Source organism: Carcharodon carcharias, chromosome 1 (assembly GCF_017639515.1).
Source record: "Carcharodon carcharias isolate sCarCar2 chromosome 1, sCarCar2.pri, whole genome shotgun sequence".
Classification (NCBI taxonomy): domain Eukaryota; kingdom Metazoa; phylum Chordata; class Chondrichthyes; order Lamniformes; family Lamnidae; genus Carcharodon; species Carcharodon carcharias.
Genome location: NC_054467.1, coordinates 198,343,093 through 198,362,502, shown reverse-complemented (window position 1 = coordinate 198,362,502; position 19,410 = coordinate 198,343,093). Strand labels below are relative to the sequence as shown.

General features: G+C 41.2%; 1 protein-coding gene across 4 annotated transcripts in view; it reads left to right on the top strand.

Annotated features, from left to right (window-relative positions):
• The window catches only part of tln1 (talin 1), a 263,163-nt gene that overhangs the window by 195,628 nt on the left and 48,125 nt on the right, over positions 1-19,410 (top strand). For all 4 annotated transcript variants that reach the window (XM_041201957.1, XM_041201976.1, XM_041201949.1 and 1 more), the window contains 3 exons: positions 1,031-1,124; positions 10,776-10,865; positions 14,880-15,002. In XM_041201957.1, the coding sequence (XP_041057891.1) occupies positions 1,031-1,124; positions 10,776-10,865; positions 14,880-15,002 (307 nt within the window). The remainder of the gene's footprint in view (positions 1-1,030; positions 1,125-10,775; positions 10,866-14,879; positions 15,003-19,410) is intronic.

The following is a 19,410-nucleotide window of genomic DNA, read 5'->3' as shown; positions in this document are numbered from 1 at the left end:
CACCTTCTGGCTTACCAAAGCCTATCTACCATCTATAAGGCACAAGTCAGGAGTGTGATGGAATACTCTCCACTTGCCTGGATCAGTGCAGCTCCAACAACACTCAAGAAGCTTGATACCATCCAGGACAAAGCCCACTTAAATGGCACCCCATCCACAAGTATTAACACCCTCCACCACCGACGCACAGTAACAGCAGTGTGCAGCATCTACAAGATGCACTGCAGCAACTCACCAAGGCTTCTTAGGCAGCACCTTCCAAACCCACATCCACTACCATCTAGAAGGACAAGGGCAGCAGATACATGGGAACATTACCACCTGGAAGTTCCCCTCCAAGCCACTCACCATCTTGACTTGGAAATATATTGCCATTCCTTCACTGTCGCTGGGTCAAAATTCTAGAACTCCTTTCCTAACAGCACTATGGGTATTCCTACAATACAGACTGAAGCGGTTCAAGGAAGCAGCTCACCACCACCTCCTCAAGGGCAACCAGAGATGGGCAATAAATGTTGATCCAGCCAGTGAAGCCCACGTCCCATGAATGAATAAAGAAAATTGAAATAATATTCATTATCTGAATTTACAGCGAGTAGTATAATTATTCTAAAAATATGCTTTGTATAAAATTAAGCTTTGCCATAGTGATGGATGAGAACCAATTAGTTTTTAAATATATTTTATATACATAAATCAAGAGTTCTCTGTTTGCTTGCATTGTATATGAAATTAATTCGATGCTTGAAGAAAAAAATATGGGCATAAATAGCCTAAATGTTGGTTCAGGCTATTGCAGAGATTGGAAATGTTAATTCTTCTGCATTAAAATAGATTTATCCAAATATTCTAAAAGAAAGGCAAGTAGAAATTTAAAATCCAGCCCATACAGGTCAGACTTCACTCTGCAAAAGGTGTAACCCGTTTAATTTGAAAATCAGCAAAGTTTGTGATTTACTGTAGCTACAATATGAATTTTATACACAAAGTAGTAAATACTTGTGTTTTGTATGTTTTTTTCATATTGTAGAGCTGTGACTGAAAGCATCAATCAGCTGATTACTATGTGCACACAGCAAGCTCCAGGTCAGAAGGAATGTGATAATGCTCTTCGTGAGCTCGAGGTAGGTAACAAACTGAGTGAAGACTTGGAGTTTGGTGAGAGGGGAGCTTTAAGTGTTAATTTTGTTCTTAAATTTTGTTCTTAAAATCTAATCCAGTTATAATTAGCAGTAACTGGAAAGAACTCGGTAAGCAAGCTAAGTTCTTTCTTTCCTGCAGTTTAGACAGGGTAAACTCACTCTCAGTTGTAGGAGCTGACTGGCTGAATTTGGTTACTGTAGTCCCAGTTCAGTCTGTTATAAACTGAGGGTTCTTTCGTGCAGCTGACAAACTGAATGAAGACGTGAGTTCAGTGAAGTAGGGGTAAGAGTTGTTTCCTTTTCCTATCTTTCTCTCCCCATGGAAATTGGCTCTTGCTCTGTTAAAAGGAAAGGAGTTAGCTGTTTTGGTGAGTATCTGGTAAATGGGTAAGTTCTATTCTATCCCTAAGGTTTAAAATAATACACAATTTGGTGGTAAAGCTAATAAAACAAATAAGAAAGCAACATAAATAAGTGATTAATAGAATTAAGTAATTATTTAAAACACATTAAGGATGGCAGGTCAGGTGATGTGTCAAGGCTGAAGCATGTGGGAGCTCCTGGATAACATTGTGATCCAGGGCAAACACGTCTGCAGTGAGTATTTGCGGCTTGAGGAACTTCAGCTCAGAGTCATTGAGCTGGAGGCTGAGCTGCAGACTCTGCAACACATCAGGGAGGGGGAATGTTACCTGGATGCTTATACCAGGAGGAAGTCACACCACTTAGGATAAGATCTTCTGATTTGGTCAGTGGCCAGGACAGGAGGGTGTGACTGTGAGTGAGGCAGATAAGGGGATCCAGGAATGTGGGCCTCTGCAATTGTCCAACAGGTTTAAGATTCTCTCAGCTTGTTTGGATGAGAGTGGGGGCTGCAGGGTGAATGAGCAAACTGACCGTGGCACCACAGTATGGGAAGCCATTCAAGTGGGGGGGAGCAAAAAGGAACATAGTGGTAGTAGGGGACTGTATAGGAAGGGGGATTGACACTGTTCTCTGTAGCAAAGAACGAGACCCCAGACAGCTTTGTTGCCTGCCTGGTGCCAGGGTTCAGGATATCTGCTCAGGGCTGGAGAGGAACTTAAAGTGGGAGGGTGAGGACCCAGTGGTCATGGTCCATGTAGGTGCCAATGACATAGGCTGGATGAGGAAGGAGGCTCTGCATAGCCAGTATGACAGGCTAGGCACCAAATTAAGAAGCGGAACCTCAAAGGTAATATTTTCTGGATTATTACCTGAGCCACGTGCAAATTGGCATCAGACAAATAAGATTAGAGAAATGAATGTGTGGCTCAAAGACTGGTGTGGGAGAAGCAGGTTCCAGTTCATGGCGCACTGGCACCAGTGTTGGGGAAAGTGGGATCTGTACTGTTGGGACGGGCCACGCCTGAACGGTGCTGGGGCTGGTGTCCTCATGAGCTGCCTAACTAGGGAAGTAGAGAGGATTTTAAACTAAATAGTGGGCAAGGGATCAAATTTGGGAAGATGTGGTAAACCAAAGAATGTAGACAAGGCAACAGTGACCGTTATTAATATGGGAAATGATAAAAAGACTGTGACAGGAAGGGACAGAGAGTACAAATCTAAGAGTAAATCAGCAGTCAAAGCTAGAGATTACAAAAATAATAAGAGGACAAAGCTCAAGGCTCTATATCTAAACGCACATAGCATTCAAAACAAAACAGAGGAGCAAATAATTATGATCTGATAGACATTACAGAGACATGACTACAAGATGACATAGGTTTGGACCTGAATATTGAAGGGCATGTGACATTTAGGAAGGACAGGAAGTTAGGAAAAGATGGAGGGATGTCTCTGTTAATTAATGATGGTATTAGAACATTAGAGAGGGATGACCTAAGTTCAGGGAACCAGGATGTAGAAGCAGTTTGCGTTGATGAGGAATGATAAAGGTAACAAGTCACTTGTGGGAGTGGTGTACAAGCCCCCTAAGTGTAACTACACAGTAGGACAAGCGTACAAAAGAAGAGATAACGAGAGCTTGCCAGAAAGGTACAGCAATAATCATAGAGGATTTTAATCAAAATATAGACTGGAAAAATCAGGCGGGCAAAGATAGTGTAGATGAATTCATAGAATGTTTTTGGGATAGTTTCTTAGAATAGCACGTTCTGTAGCCAACCAGAGAGCAGGCTATACTGGACCTGGTATTGAGCAACGAGATAGGATTAATTCATAAACTCCTAGTGAAGGCACTCCTTGGTAGCAGCGATCATAATATGATTGAATTTTACATTCGTTTTGAGGGAGAAACAAGTGTGCCCAAGACTAGTATTTTAAATTTAAATAAAGGCAGTTATGAGGGCATGAAAGCATAGCTAGCTAAAGTGAACTAGCAAATGAAGCTAAGGGATATGTTAATAGAAATTCAGTGGCAGACATTTAAAGGGATATTTCAGAATACAGACTTCAGATGAGAGGAAGATGCAGAAAATGTTAGAAGCTATTATTAAATAAGTTATGGCAGGATACTTGGAAAAATTCAAGGCAATCAGGCAGGGTTAACATGGTTTTGTAAAAGGAAAATCATGTTTAACCAATTTATTGGAGTACTTTGAAGAAGTCACATGTCACGTGTTGTGGATAAAGGAGAACCAGTGGATGTACTGTACTTAGATTTCCAGAAGGCATTTGATAAAGTGCCACATCAAAGGTCATTGCAGAAAATAAAAGCTCATGGTGTAGGGGGTAACATATTGGCATGGATAGAAGATTGGCTAGCTAACGGGAAACAGAGTTGGCATAAATGGAAATTCTTCTGGTTGACAGGGTGTGAAGAGTGGTGTGCCACAAGGATCAGTGCTGGGGCCTCAACTTCTTACAATTTAGATAAATGACTTGGATGAAGGGACTGAAGGAATGACAACACAAAGATAGATAGGAATCTTTTAAGTTGTGAAGAGGACATGAGGAGGCTACCAAGTGACATAGGTTAAGTGAGTCCGCAAAGATCTGGCAAATGGAGTATAACGTGGGCAAATGTAAAATCGTTCATTTTGGCAGGAAGACTAAAAAAGAAGCTTATTATCTAAATGGTAAGACATTGCAGGGCTTTAAGATTCAGTGGGATCTGGTTGTCCTAGTGCATGAATCACAAAAGGTTAGTATGCAGGTACAGCAGGTAATTAGGAAAGCTAATAGAATGTTATCATTTATAGCAAGGGGAATTGATTACAAAAGTAGGGAGGTTATACTTCGGTTGTACAGGGCATTGGTGAGACCACATCTGGAGTATTGTGTACAGTACTGGTCTCCTCATTTAAAGGAAGATGCACATGTGTTAGAAGCAGTTCAGAGAACGTTTACTAGACTAATACAAGGAATTGATGGGTTATCTTATGAGGAAAGGCTGGACAGGTTAGGTTTGTATCTACTGGAATTTAGAGTAAGAGGCGACTTAATTGGAACCTTTAAAACCCTGAGGATGTCTTGACAGGATGGATGTGGAAAGGATATTTCCTCTTGTGGGAGAATCTAGAACTAGGGGTCACTGTTTAAAAATAAGGGGTCGCTTATTTAAGACAGAGTTGAGCAGAATTGCTTTGTCTGAAGGTTGTGAGTCTTTGGAACTCTCTTCCTGAAAAGGCAGTGGACACAGAGTCTTTGAATATTTTTAAGGCAGAGCTAGATAGATGGATAGTGCTAGATAGATTCATGATTAACAAGGGAGTGAAAGGTTATCAGGGGTAGGCAGGAACATGGGGTTGAGGTTACATTCAGGTCAGCCATGATCTTATTGAATGGGAGAGCAGGCTTGAGGAACCGAATGGCCCACTTCCTGCTCTTAATTCATATGTTCGTACATAAACTTTTCCATTCTTCTTAGTGTTTCCCTGACTTGAACTTATGAAGATCTTTGAAGGGTCTGGTTTCTGTTTAAAACCACAATTTCTACATAATTTCTTAATTTAGTATTAAGCTTTGACACTCTGGGCAGATTTTTCTGCCTACCAGGCGGGTGGGCCCGATCCAATCTCCGGGGAGCCGATCCTCGCCGGAGAAGCGGGCCCCGCCGCTATTTTAAGTGGGTGGGCCAATTAAGGCCGGCCCGGCATGATGCCCGGCGGGAAGCGCTATGCGCTTCCTGTGTGGGTGGGGGAGGGGATTCCCCAAATACGAGAGTGCGCTCTTTCACGCATGTGCATGAAAGAGCGCACATCCCCTGAGGCTAAGTGCTGCCTCAGGGAGATTGCTGACAGTTTTATAAACATTAAAAATAGGGGGAAAAAATCCTTAACTTGTCCCCCTCATGTGACAATGTCACTTAAGATGGGACATGTTAATAAATTTCATTAAAACTTTATTCAACTTTTTAAATCCCGACATGAAACCTCATCCCGCTGGTGGAATGGGTTTCATGTTTTTTCTATTCCCTGCTGGGGCTCCTGGCCTGCCCGCCAGCCTTATGGTTGGACGGGCAGATCCTTTAATTGTTTTAATGACCCTGTCAATGGCCAGTCCAAAAGTTGGTGGGCGCGTGGCTGATGTTGCTGCGCCCCCGCCTTCCTGAAAATTTAAATGGGCCGGGATGATATCGGGGGTTCCGCCCAACATCATCCCGCGTCATTTTGCGCATTGGCAAGCGGGCCCCGCCCCCAGCTCACTGACGGCAAAATTCAGCCCCCTGATTATAATTTATGAGGAGTTTGGAGCATGATCCACAGCAGTTGTTTTAAGTGCAAGTATTAGATGATGCTGGCTTACTGTGATCAGATTTAGGAAGGAAATACCTCCCAATAGCTAGACTTACATGTATCTAAATCTGTGACCAGCCAGATTTCAACTGGCTATATAATCAGCTGGGAAAAAAAAAGGCTTTATAAAGATTTGTAAAGCAGATATTAAAAAAAAAGTAAATTCAGACTTTTTCCCTCCTGCTTACAAAACTGGGATTGGAATTCAAAGCTGAGGGAATGATGCTTCAGTTGTCCAGAGCCTTGATCACACCCTATTTAATATACTGCATCAGTTTTGGCTTTGAAAGGGGGATACAGTGCAGATTCACCAGAATGATGTCCAGGGTTTATTTCTGAGGGCATAAACTTGGCGTGTACAGATCTTTCTTCAGCCAGCTAAACGCCAAGTATTTAAAGTGATGAAAGGATTTGATGCAGTACAGGCTGAGGAGCTGGGAGATGCAAAACTGCGGTGCTGGCAGAAGATAGAAATTTATAATGTGGAGCGCTGATGGAAGTAAATGCAGATGTAACATATTTAATATTGTAGGCATTTAGTGAAGTCTGAACTGGAGCAGGATGGATATTTAAAAACAAAACACTGAATCCTGGAAGTATTAAATAAAAATAGTAAATGCTGAAAGTACTCAGTCCAGGCAGCATCTTTCTAGTCTTTATTCCCTCATGGGATATGGGTATCACTGGCAAGGTTAACATTTGTTGCCCATCCCTAATTTCTCTTGAACTGAGGGCAGTTCATATTGCTGTGGGCCTGGAGTCGCATTTAGGCCAGACCAGTTAAGGATGGCAGATTTCCTTCCCTAAAGATATTAGTGAACCAGATGGATTTTTACGACAATTGATGATAGTCGTCATGGCCATCATTACTGAGACTAGTTTTATATTCCAGATTTATTAATTGAATTTAAATTCCACTAGCTGGCGTGGTTGGATTTGAACCCATGTCCCCAGAGCATTAAACAGGACCTCTGAATTAGTAGTCCAGTGATATTACCACTATGCCACCAAAGGCTTTCCCTACCCCTGGTGCCATGCTAGTAAACCTCACCTGCGTCCTCTGTAAGGCCTCTATCCTAGGTGTGCCGCTCAGAATAGAACGTAGTGGCCTGGATTTTGCAGCTGTAATGCCAATGAAACTGTCAGTATTCACCACATTACTCCTCTGAAGCTGTCAGCATCTTCTGGTGTCTGCATAAGGGCAGTTAAACATAGAAATCTGGAAGCTTCTGTCTGTGATTCCATGCTCCTCAGAGGGTGCACTGTTAAAGTCCTTGCAGATGAAAATCTTAAAAATTGAATTAATGTAAGCTTCTACTTTTTATGCTATGAGATCCACTGTAAAGACACTTGAAAATGTTTTGCTTTGTTGAATGAGGTGTAACTGGGTTTTTAACACAGCAACCAATCAGAATTATTGATGAACAACCTCTCTGGCCCTGATAAACTGATTTTATATTTGTGGAATGTCAAATTTCTCATGATTAAAATTTCAAAGATTGTCAAAGATTTTTTAATGTTTTTGTTTCAGCTTCTACCTTAATCACATGCGAATGTCCCAATATTTATTTTGTTTCAAGATTAAAATTTATAAAAAATGAATGATAAAATCTGGTTTGCTGTTTGAGAATTCTTCAATAGGATTGGCTGTTAACTTGTTCAATAACAACTGTTGCTGGACAGCTGAGATTCTTTATCGTTGGCACCAGAATGAAATTCATGTCAGGAAAGGTACAATTCCCATGCCACAGAAATCATTAGATCTTTGTGGGCACGGGCAGCTTTCTTTGAGGTCAGTAACGAATTCCATCACTTCACCGCTGACTGCAAAATCCAGGCCAGTACCCCAGCTGAGGCCTAACCAGTGCTTTATAAGGGTTCAGCATAACTTCCTAGCTTTTGGAATCTTGGCCTCTGTACATAAAGCCCAGGATCCCATGTACTTTTTTAATGGCTGTCTCAATTTGTCCTGCCACCCTCAAAGATTTGTGTGGGTGCACCTCTGCTCCTGTACACCCTTTGAAATTGAAACATTTAATTTTTATTGCTTCTCCTCCATCTTCCTAACAAAATATATCACTTTGTGTGAAATTTCATCTGTCATGTGCCTGCCCTTTTTCATCGGTATGCCCTTCTTTAGTTTGTTACATAAAGGCATGGAAATAGGAGCTGGAATCTGCCATTTGACTTTTTGAATTTGCTTCAACATTCAACAAGACCTGATCTTACCTCAGCTTGGCCTTCCCAGACTATTACCCAAAAATGTATCAACCTCAGCATTGAAGATACTCAACAACCAGTGTTCACGATACTGTGGGTGGAGAATTCCAAAGAGTCGCAACACTTTGAGTGAAGAAATTTGTCCTTATCTCAGTCCTAAATGGCCAACTCCTTATTCTGAGACCGACTCCTGTGTTCGAGATTCCTGTTACTATCCTCCTGAGTTTCTAAGTTTCCTGTCATGAGCAAACATTGAAATTTTGACCTGTAACAGAACTCCAGGCCATTATTAATAAGAGCAGTGGTCTGAATGTCAACACCTGGGGAATGCCCCTGTATACTTGCTTCCAGTCTGAAAAATAATAGTTCACCACTACTCCCTGCTTTTTGTCCCTTAGCCAATTTAGTAGCCATGCTGTACTGTCCCTTTTAAATGTATAACTTTTGAAAGTTGAATTGATACTTTGTTCAACGCTTTGGCTGACCAAATATGTTCATGTTTGTACTTAATTGCATGTGACTATTTTGAAAAACAAATATTCAGTTGCTATCAAATAAAGACCATTACTGATCGGTAGATATAGCCATAAAGCACCCTTTTGGCAATCTAAGGTTACTGAGACCTGCCAACTTTCTTGCTGAGTAATCAAGTTCTTGCAACACTTTTTTGGATACAGGAGGAAGTGCCTTGTACAACAGTGTTAGCAGGCTGTAACTGTAAAATTTACAGCTGTTTTTATGTTGAGACTGGTGGGAGCTGCATTGATTTCACATAACTAGTTGTAACCTGAAGAAAAAACAGGTTTAAAAATAAAATGACTCTTCACAGCTGCTGCATGTAGAATTTTAGGTTTTAGCTTCTGGGTTTCAGCATGAGATGTGTGCATTGTGGACCTCAGTACGAACTTAAGACCATAAGACGTAGGAGCAGACGTAGGCCCATCGAGTCAACTCTGCCATTCAATGAGATAGATCATGGCTGATCTGATAATCCTCAACTCTACTTTCCTGCCATTTCCACAGATTAACTACCCTCTGAGAGAAGAAATTCCTCCTCATCTCTGTTTTAAGTGGGTGTCCCTTACTCTGAGATTATATCTTCTGGTCCGAGACTCTCCCACAAGGGGAAACAACCTCTTAGCATCTACCCTGTCAAGCCCCCTAAGAATCTTATATGTTTCAATAAGGTCACTTCTCATTCTTTTAAACTTCAATGAGTACAGGCCCAACCTACTCAACTTCTCCACGTAAGAAAATCCTTCCATATCCGGTATCAACCTAGTGAACCTTCTCTGGATTGCCTCCAATGCCAGTATATCTTTCCTTAGATAATTGGACCAAACTGTTCACAGTATTCTTGGTGTGGCCTAATTAGTGCCTTGTGAAGTTTTAGCAAGACTTCCCTATTTTTATACTCTATCCCCTTTGAAATAAAGGCCAACACTCCATTTGCCTTCCCTATTACCTGCTGAACCTGGTTGCTAGCTTTTTAGGATTCATGCATGAAGACCCCCAAATCCCTCTGTGCTGCAGCTTTCTTTGGTCTTTCTCCATTTAAATAATATTCAGCTCCTCTATCTTCCTGCCAAAGTACATAACATCACACTTTCCCACATTATGTTCCATCTGCCACATTTTTGCCTACCCATTTAACCTATATTCCTCTATAGGCTCTTTGTGTCATCCTCACCAAGTGCCTTCCCACCTATTTTTGTGTCATCTGCAAACTTGGCGATAGTACATTCATTTCCCTCATCTAAGTCATTAATATATATTGTAAATAATTGTGGCCCCAGCACTGATCCCTGTGGCACTCCACTAGTTCCAGGTTGCCATCCTGAAAATGCACCCATTATCCCAACTCCCTGTCTTCTATTAGTTAGCCAGTCCTCTATCCATACCACTCCCAACATCATGGGCTTTTATTTTATTAAGTAGCCTTATGTATGGTACCTTATCGAACGCTTTGGAAATCCAAATATATTACATCTATCGGTTCCCCTTTATCTATCCTGCTTGTTACCTTCTCAAAGACTTCTAATAAATTTGTCAGGCACGATTTCCCCTTCATGAAGCCATGCTGACTCTGCTTGATTATGTTATGCATTTCTAAATGCTCTGCTATTACACCCTTTATAATAGACTCCATTTTCTTAGTGACAGATGTTAAGCTAACTGGCTTTTAGTTACCTGTTTTTGTCTCCCTCCCTTTTTGAATAAGGGAATAATAACTTGGCAGTCTCAGCATAAAACCAGTTTACAGTTCAGTTACATATAATGCACTTCTGATTTACTTGAACTAAATGTACTTTATGCTGTCACTTGCTTATGTTCTCAAAGCAGTGAGAACTAAAACAGTATGCTTGTGTTGTCAATTACAATCCTTCAGTGGTCTCATTTCCCTCCTCCTTCTGTCCACTGCCCCAGTTATTGTGTCACATTTAAAGGGCATTTGTATATTTTAGAAATTTCAATAAGATCTAAGGGATAACCAAATTTAATCGCACCAATCTTTTCACTGTTGATTTACATAAAGAGAACTGCAAAAGTGATTAACATGAGTAATGCACAGCAGCTGCACTACAGTACTGAACAAATTTGTGCCATGTGTTGCAGTTAGCTAAACTATGATGTATTTGCTGGGGTACACTTCTTTTGGAATATCATATAAACCTGAAATGTGGTTTTCTTACAGACTGTCCAAGGAATGCTTGACAATCCCACTGAGGCCGTCAATGACTTGTCTTACTTCGATTGCATTGACAGCGTGATGGAAAATTCCAAGGTATCAGTGTGGATATTTTACAAAAGTGAATTATTCTGTGAAAAGCAGCCATTAATTACTGAGCAGTTTTGTTTGATGGGCATTCTTGTTTCTGTTTAAGTCAGGGATGCATGCTTAAGTTTGTATTACTAAGAAAATATGGAAGTTTATGTTCTTTAGGCTAATGGCACATTTTACACTGATATCTCTTGCTTCATAATTCAGCTTCTCTATTATAGGGTTAATTAAGTACATTTTGCCCAATTTTTTAAAGATATTCACACATCATATTTTTGTAGAGCACTTTAACTATTAGAGTCCACATGTTCTTTAGTGTGTTTATTAGATTTATGTTAAGTAAATCAAGATTAGACATTCTGGAGTAAGTAGATGGAAAATTGCAGGTAGGTTATTTTTGAGCCCACTGTGCCATTTTGTAAACTATGGCAGCTTTCCCTTCAATCCCAGTTTACCTCTGCCTCTTCACATTCCTTGAGGCTTAAATAATCATCAGTATTTTAAAAACATGATTCTGTATCTGTGACCTGTGGGGCAGCACATTTCACATTTTTCCTGAATTCACTTAACAGGCTTATTCTAACTTAGAGGTTAAAACCTTCTATTCGGAATCCTCGTGCTTTCCTTGTCAATTTCCTTCTTTGTTTCAAAAGTCTCATTGAAACCACCTCGTTCTAGAAGAGTCCGCTTTCCTTTTATAAAATATCTTTCACATCCTCAGGATAAGCCAACGGGCTTCAAACCAACAAGTTACCTTTTGGAGATGTAATCACTATTAAATGACAGCCAATTGGTGCACAGCAAGCACACACGAGAGTGAGAAACTTATTTCTGAAACATTTGTGCTAAACTTAAATCAGGGTGATTACCAAGGAATGAGGGCAGAGTTGGCTGGAGTGGACTGGGAACGGAGTTTATCAGAAAAGACGGTAGACGTTTAAGAAAATAGTTTATGACTCACAACAAAGGTATATCCCAATAAGGAAGAAGGATTCTAGGAAGGGAATAAACCAACTATGTTAACCGAAGAAGTTAAGGATTGTATCAAAGTGAACGAAAAAACATACAATGTGGCAAAAATTAGTGGTAAGCCAGAGGATTGGGAAAGTTTTGAAAACCAACGGAAGATGATCAAAAAATAATAAAGAAGGAGATAGTAAACTTTGAGGGTAAACTAGCAAATAAAATAAAAACAGACAGTAAGAGCTTCTTTAAATATATGAAAGGGAAGGGAGAGGCCAAAGTCAATATAGGCCCCTGAGAGAATGAGGCTGGGGAAATAATAATGGGGAACCAGGAAATGGCAGAGGAGTTGAATAAATACTTTGCACCAGTCTTCATGGTTGAAGACACTAATAGCATTCCAAAAGTACAGAATAATCATGGGGCAAAAGAGGGGGAGGAAATAAATACAATAATTATGACTAGGAAAACTTAATGAGGCTAAAGGCCGATAAGTCGCCTGGACCTGATAGGTTGCATCCTAGAATATTAAAGAAAATAGCTGCAGAGATAGTGGATACTGGTAGTAATCTTCCAAGAGTCCTTAGATTTTAGAAAAGCTCCACAGGATTGGAAAACTGCCAATATAACACCCTTATTCAAAAAGGGAGGGAGACAAATAACAGATAACTATAGACTGGTTAGTTTAACATCTGTCATTGGGAAAATGTTGGAGTCTATTATATAGATGTAATAGCAGAACATTAAGAAATGCATAATCTAATCAAGCAGAGTCAGCATGGCTTCATGAAGGAGAAATCATGCCTGACAAATTTATTAGAATTATTTGAGGAGGTAACAAGCAGGAAAGATAAAGGGGAACCAGTAGATGTAATAGATTTGGATTTCCAAAAGGCATTTGATAAGGTACCATACATAAGGCTACTTAATTAGATAAGAGGCCATGGTGTTGGGGATAGTATGTTAGCATGGATAGAGGACTGGCTAACTAAGCTGGGATACGGGGGCGGTTGGGGGGGCATTTTCAACGTGGCAAACTGTAACTAGTGGAGTGCCACAGGGATCAATGCTGGGGCCACAATTATTTACAATATATATTAATGACTTGGATGAGGGAAGTGAATGTACTATCAATAAGTTTGCAGATGACACAAAAATAGGTGGGAAGGCAAGTGGTGAGGATGACACAAAGAGTCTACAGAGGGATATAGATAGGTTAAGTGAGCTGGCAAAAATGTGGCAGATGGAATATATTGTGGGAATGTGTGAGGGTATGCACTTTGGAATGAAGAATAGAAGAGCTGAATATTATTTATATGGAGAAAGACTGAAGAAAACTGCAGCACAGAGGGATTTGGGGGTCCTCATGCATGAATCCCAAAAAGCTAGCATACATGTTCAGCAGGTAATAGGTAAGGCAAATGGCATGTTGGCCTTTATTTCAAAGGGAATGGAGTATAAAATTAGGAAATACTTGCTAAAATTATACAAGGCACGAATAAGACCACACCTGAATTACTGTGAACAGTTTTGGCCCCCTTATCCAAGGAAAGATATACTAGCAGTGCAAGCAGTCCAGAGGAGGTTCACTACGTTGATCCCGGGTATGGAGGGATTTCCTTATGAGGAGAGGTTGAGTATGTTGGGCCTGTACTCATTGGAGTTTAGAAGAATGAGAGGCAACCTTATTGAAACATATAAGATTCTTAGCATCTATCCTGTCAAGCCCCCTAAGAGGTTGTTTCCCCTTGCGGGAGAATCTAGGACCAGAGGGCATAATCTCAGAGTTAGGAGGCACCCACAAAACAGAGATGAAGCGGAATTTCTTCTCACAGAGGGCAGTTGATCTGGATTTCTTTACTGCAGAGGGCTGTAGAGGCTGGGTGATTAAGCATATTCAAGGCTGAGATAGACAAATTTTTAATCATTAAGGGAATCAAGGGTTATGGGGAAAAGGCAGAAAAGTGAAGTTGAGGATTATCAGATCCGCCAAGATCTAATTGAATGGCGGAGCAGACTCGATGGGCCGAATGGCCTATTCCTGCTCCTATGTCTTAAGGCCTAAATAAATTATTGAATATTTTGTTATGATAGTGGTATTGGCCAGGACATGCCAATAATTCTTGGCACCTTTTACCATGTACCATGGGATCTTTTATGTCCGCCTAAACAAGTAAATAGAGTCTCCGTTTCATCTCATCCCAAGGAATACTTCCCAAATTTACCCAGCCTCTCATCATAACTAAGTTTCTTTATTGCAGGTACCTTGTGAATCATATTCCCTGTAAATTCAGAATAGCTTCCCAAAGATGCAGTGCCCCAAACCAAAGGCTACTACAAGTAAGATCTGCCTAGCACCTTGTGTCACTGAGGTAGAGCTTCCTTGTTTTTGCAATTGTTGCCTGAAGGGATTTTAAAAAGATTAATTTTAGAACAATTTCTCTTAAAATTATTAAATGGTACACAATGAAATGTTAAGAGTTGTACTTCTGTCTATTTTCAAATGGAGAGCGAGAAAATAATTTTCTGTCAGATGGCTTTTCTCTTTAATCTGACTTATGAAATTCAGAGATTTTATCACATTGTCCATTATGTTTCAGCCATGGCTCTGTTGATAGCACACTCTCCACTGAATCACAAGATTCCATGGGCTTGAGCACAAAATACAAGGCTGACACTCCAGTATATACTGAGGGAGCACTGCACTGTTGTGGGTGCTGTCTTTCAGATGAGACTTTAAACTAAGGCCCCAACAGTCTGCTTGGGTGAATGTAAAAAATCCCATGGCACTAATTTGAAGAAGAGCAGGGGAGTTATCGGTAGTGTTCTTGCCGATATTTATCCCTCCATCAACAACAAAAAACAGATTTTCTGGCCATTATCACGTTGCTGTTTGTGGACTTTGCTGAGTCCAGATTAGCTGCTGCTTTTCCTACACTACAACAGTAACTGTACTTCAACAAGTACTTCATTGGCAGTAAAGTGCTTTGAGACATCTGGTGGTTGTGAAAAGCACGATATAAATATAAGTCTTTTCTCTTTCATTTTCTTTAGGTTCTTGGAGAGGCAATGACCGGAATCTCTCACAATGCTAAGAACAGTGACCTACCAGCCTTTGGTGATTCAGTAAGCTCTGGTTCCAAGGCTTTGTGTGGACTTACAGAAGCAGCTGCTCAGGTAAACATTTTTATTTATCCTTTCGCAGGATGTGGGCATTGCAGGCTAGGCCAGCATTTGTTGCCTCTCCATAAGCAGTCCTTGTGGTGTAGGTATGTCCACAGTGCTGTTGGGGAGGGAGTTTCAGGATTTTGACCCAGTGACAGTGAAAGAACAGCGATATATTTCCAAGTCAGGATGGTGTCTGCCTTGGAGGGGAACTTCCAGATAGTGATGTTCCCATGCATCCTCTGCTGTTGTCCTTCTAGATGGTAGACATCGGTGGTTTGTAAGATACTGTTGAAGGAGCCTTGGTGAGTTGCTGCAGTGTATCTTGTAGATGCTACACACTGCTGTCACTGTGCATGGGTGGTGGAGGGAGTGAATGTTGAAGGTGGTGGTTGAAGGGGTGCCAATCAAGCGGGCTGCTTTGTTCTGGTTGATGTTGCACTTCTTGAGTGTTTTTGGAGCTGCTGTCATACAGGCAAATGGAGAGTATTCCATTACACTCCTGACTTGTACCTTGTAGATGGTGAGCAGCCTTTGGGAGTCAGGAGGTGAGTTACTAGCTGCAGAATTCCCAGCCTCTAACCTGCTCTTGTAGCAGTAGTATTTATATGGCTAGCCCAGTTCAGTTTCTGGTCAATAGTACCCCCCTGCAGAATGTTGATAGCAGGGGATTCAGCAATGGTAATGCTGGATGAATTGAATGTCAAGGAAAATGGTTGGATTCTCTATTGTTGGAAATGGCCATTGCCTGGCACTTGTGTGGTGTGAATGTTACTTGCCACTTATAAGCCCAAGCCAGGTCTTGCTGCATTTAGACATGGACTGCTTCCATATCTGAGGAGTTGCAAATGGTGCTGAACATTGTGTAATCGTCAGCGAACATCCCCACTTCTGACCTTATGAAGGAAGGAAGGTCATTGATGAAGCAGCTGAAGATGGTTGGACCGAGGACACTACCCTGAGAAACTCCTGCAAGTGATGTCATGGAGCTGAGATGATTGACCTGCAAAAACCACAATGATCATCTTTTGCATTAGGTATGACTCCAAACAGCGGAGCGTTTTCCCCCGATTCCCATTGACTGCAGTTTTGCTAGGGCTCTTTGAACCCACCCCTGGTAATATGCGGCCTTGATGTGAAGGGCAGTCACTCTCACCTCACCTAACGAGGTCAAGAGCTAGGTGTCCCGGACAGAACCCAAAATGAGCATCAATGAGTAGGTGTCATTTGATAGCACCGATGTTGACCCCTTCTATCACAATGCAGACAATCGAGAGTAGACTGATGGGGTGATTATTGGCCAGGTTGGATTTGTCCTGCTTATTGTAGACAGGAAATACCTGGGCAATTTTCCACATTGCCTGGTAGATGCCAGTGTTGTAGCTGTACTGGAACAGCTTGGCTAGGGGCGGGTCTAATTCTGGAGCACATGTCTTCAGAAATATTTGCTGAAATGTTGTCAGGGCCCATAGCCTTTGCAGTATCCAGTGCCTTCAACCATTTCTTGATATAGTGGAGTGAATCGAATTGGCTGAAAACTGGCATCTGTGTTGCTGGGGACCTCCGGAGGAGGCTGAGATGAATCTTCCACTTGGCACTTCCGGCTGAATATTGATGCAAATGCTTCAGCCTTATCTTTTGCACTGAATTGCTGGGTTCCACCGTCATTGAGGATTGGGATATTTGTGGAGGCGCCTTCTCCAGTGAGTTGTTTAATTGTCCGCTGCCATTCATGACTGGATGTGGAAGGACCGCAGAGTTTTGACCTGATCAGTTAGTTGTGGGATCACTTTGCTCTGTCACTTGCTGCTTCCATTGTTTGGCGTGCAAGTAGTTCTGTGTTGTAGCTTCAGCAGATCGACACCTCACTTTTAGGTATGCCTGGTGCTACTTCTGGCTTGCCCTCCTGCACTCTTCATTGAACCAGATTTGGTCCCCTGGCTTGACAGTAGAGTAGTGGATATCCCAGGCCATGAGGTTACAGACTATGGTTGGATACAATGCTGTTTCTAATGGCTCACAGCGCCTAATGGATCATCAGTTTTGAATTGCTAGGTTTGTTCGAAATCTCTCATTCAGCACGGTGGTAGTGCCACACAATATGGAGGGTCTCATTGGTGTGAAGACAGGACTTTGTGTCCACAAGGACTTGTGCAGAGGTGTCTCCTACTAATATTGTCATGGACATTTGCATTTGCGACAGGTAGATTGGTGAGGAGAAGCCAAATAGGCTTTTCCCAATCTGTACACATTAAATTATGCAAGAGTTGCTAATAAAAGGCAGGTTGAACAGTGTCAATAGGGCAGTGCTCCGTATGGTTGCTGTCTTTTAAATGCACCCTTTGCATCTATTTGGAATTCTTAAAATGTTAGGATCATAAGAGGTTACAGCATAGATGGATATTCATATTATTATGTCTATGCCAACTCTTTGGTAGAGTAATGCCCAACTGCATCAGCTGTTCCTGCACTCTCCCCATAAGTCTGGCATGATTTGTTTCTAATAATTTAAGGGGATTAAGACATTTAAGGGGCTATTTCAGAGTATTCAGAATAAGTACATTCCTACTATAAAGAAAAATTCTAAGGGGAGGACCCAATATCATGGTTATCTAAAGATGTTAAGGAAAGTATCAAACTTAAGGAAAAAGCATACAATTCTGCTAAGATGAGTGGTAGGACAGATGACTGGACAGAATATAAAGAACAGCAGAGAATGGACTAAAAGATTAATCAGGTGAAAGAAATTAGAGTATGCGAGGAAGCTAGGTAGAAATGTAAAAACAGATAGCAAGTACAGATATTTAAAAGGGGAAAAAGTAAGTAAAGTGAGTGTTGGTCCTCTAGAGACTGACAGTGGGGAGTTAATAGATAATAAGGAAATGGCAGGAGAAATTAACAAATATTTTTCACCTGTCTTCACTATAGAGGATGCAAAAAACATTCCAGTAATAGCTGAAAATCAGGAGGTGAACGGGAGAAAGGAACTTGGTGAAATTGAAATCGCTAGGGAAACGGTACTGAGCATATTGATGGAGCTGCGGGCTGGCAAGTCTCCAGGTCCTGATGGACTACATCCTAGGGTCTTAAAAGAGGTGGCTTATGAGGTAGTCGATGTGCTGATGTTAATTTTCCAAAATTCACTAGATTCTGGAAAGGTTCCATCAAATTGGGAAGTAGCAAATATAACCCCTCTAGTCAAGAAGGGAGGGAGACTAAAAATTGGAAACTATAGACCAGTCAGCTTGACATCTGTCTTGGGGAAGCTATTAGAATCGATCATTAAGGAGCCATAGCTGGACACTTGGAAGAGCTCAAGGCAATAGGGAAGAGTCAGCATGGTTTTATGAAAGGAAAACCATGTTTAACCAATTTATTGAAGTTTTTGAAGGAGTAACATGCACAGTGGATAAAGGGGAACCTGTAGATGTACTGTTCTTGGATTTCCAGAAGGCATTTGATAAGGTGCCACATCAAAGATTATTACGGAAAATAAAAGCGTATGGTGTAGTGGGTAACATATTAGCATGGATAGAAGATTGGCTGGCTGGCAGAAAGCAGAGAGTATGCATAAATGGGTCTTTTTCTGATTGGCAGGATGTGATGAGTGGCGTCCCACAGGGGTCTGTACTGGGGCCTCAACTTTTTACTATTTACATCAATGACTTAGATGAGGGGAATAAAGACATGGTAGCTAAATTTGCAGATGACACAAAGATAGGAAAGCATGTTGTGAAGAGGACATGAGGTTGCAGATGGATATAGACAGGTTGAGTGAGTGGGAAAAGATCTGGCAAATGGAGTTTAATGTGGGAAAATGTGAAGTTGTTCACTTTGGCAGGAAGAACAAAAAAGCATAGTACTAATTAAATGGAGAATGGCTGCATAATTCTGAGGTGCAGAGGGATCTAGGTGTTCTAGTAATGAATCGCAAAAAGTTAACATGCAGGTACAGTAATTAAGAAGGCTAATGGAATGCTATCCTTTATTATGAGAGGGATTGAACATAAAAGTAAAGATAAAAACAAAAAAACTGCGGATGCTGGAAATCCAAAACAAAAACAGAATTACCTGGAAAAACTCAGCAGGTCTGGCAGCATCGGCGGAGAAGAAAAGAGTTGACGTTTCGAGTCCTCATGACCCTTCAACAGAACTTGAGTTCGACTCCAACAAAGAGTTGAAATATAAGCTGGTTTAAGGTGTGTGGGGTGGGGGGCGGAGAGAGAGAGAGAAGTGGAGGGGGTTGGTGTGGTTGTAGGGACAAACAAGCAGTGATAGAAGCAGATCATCAAAAGATGTCACCAACAATAGAACAAAAGAACACATAGGTGTTAAAGTTGGTGATATTATCTAAACAAATGTGCTAATTAAGAATGGATGGTAGGGCACTCAAGGTATAGCTCTAGTGGGGGTGGGGAGA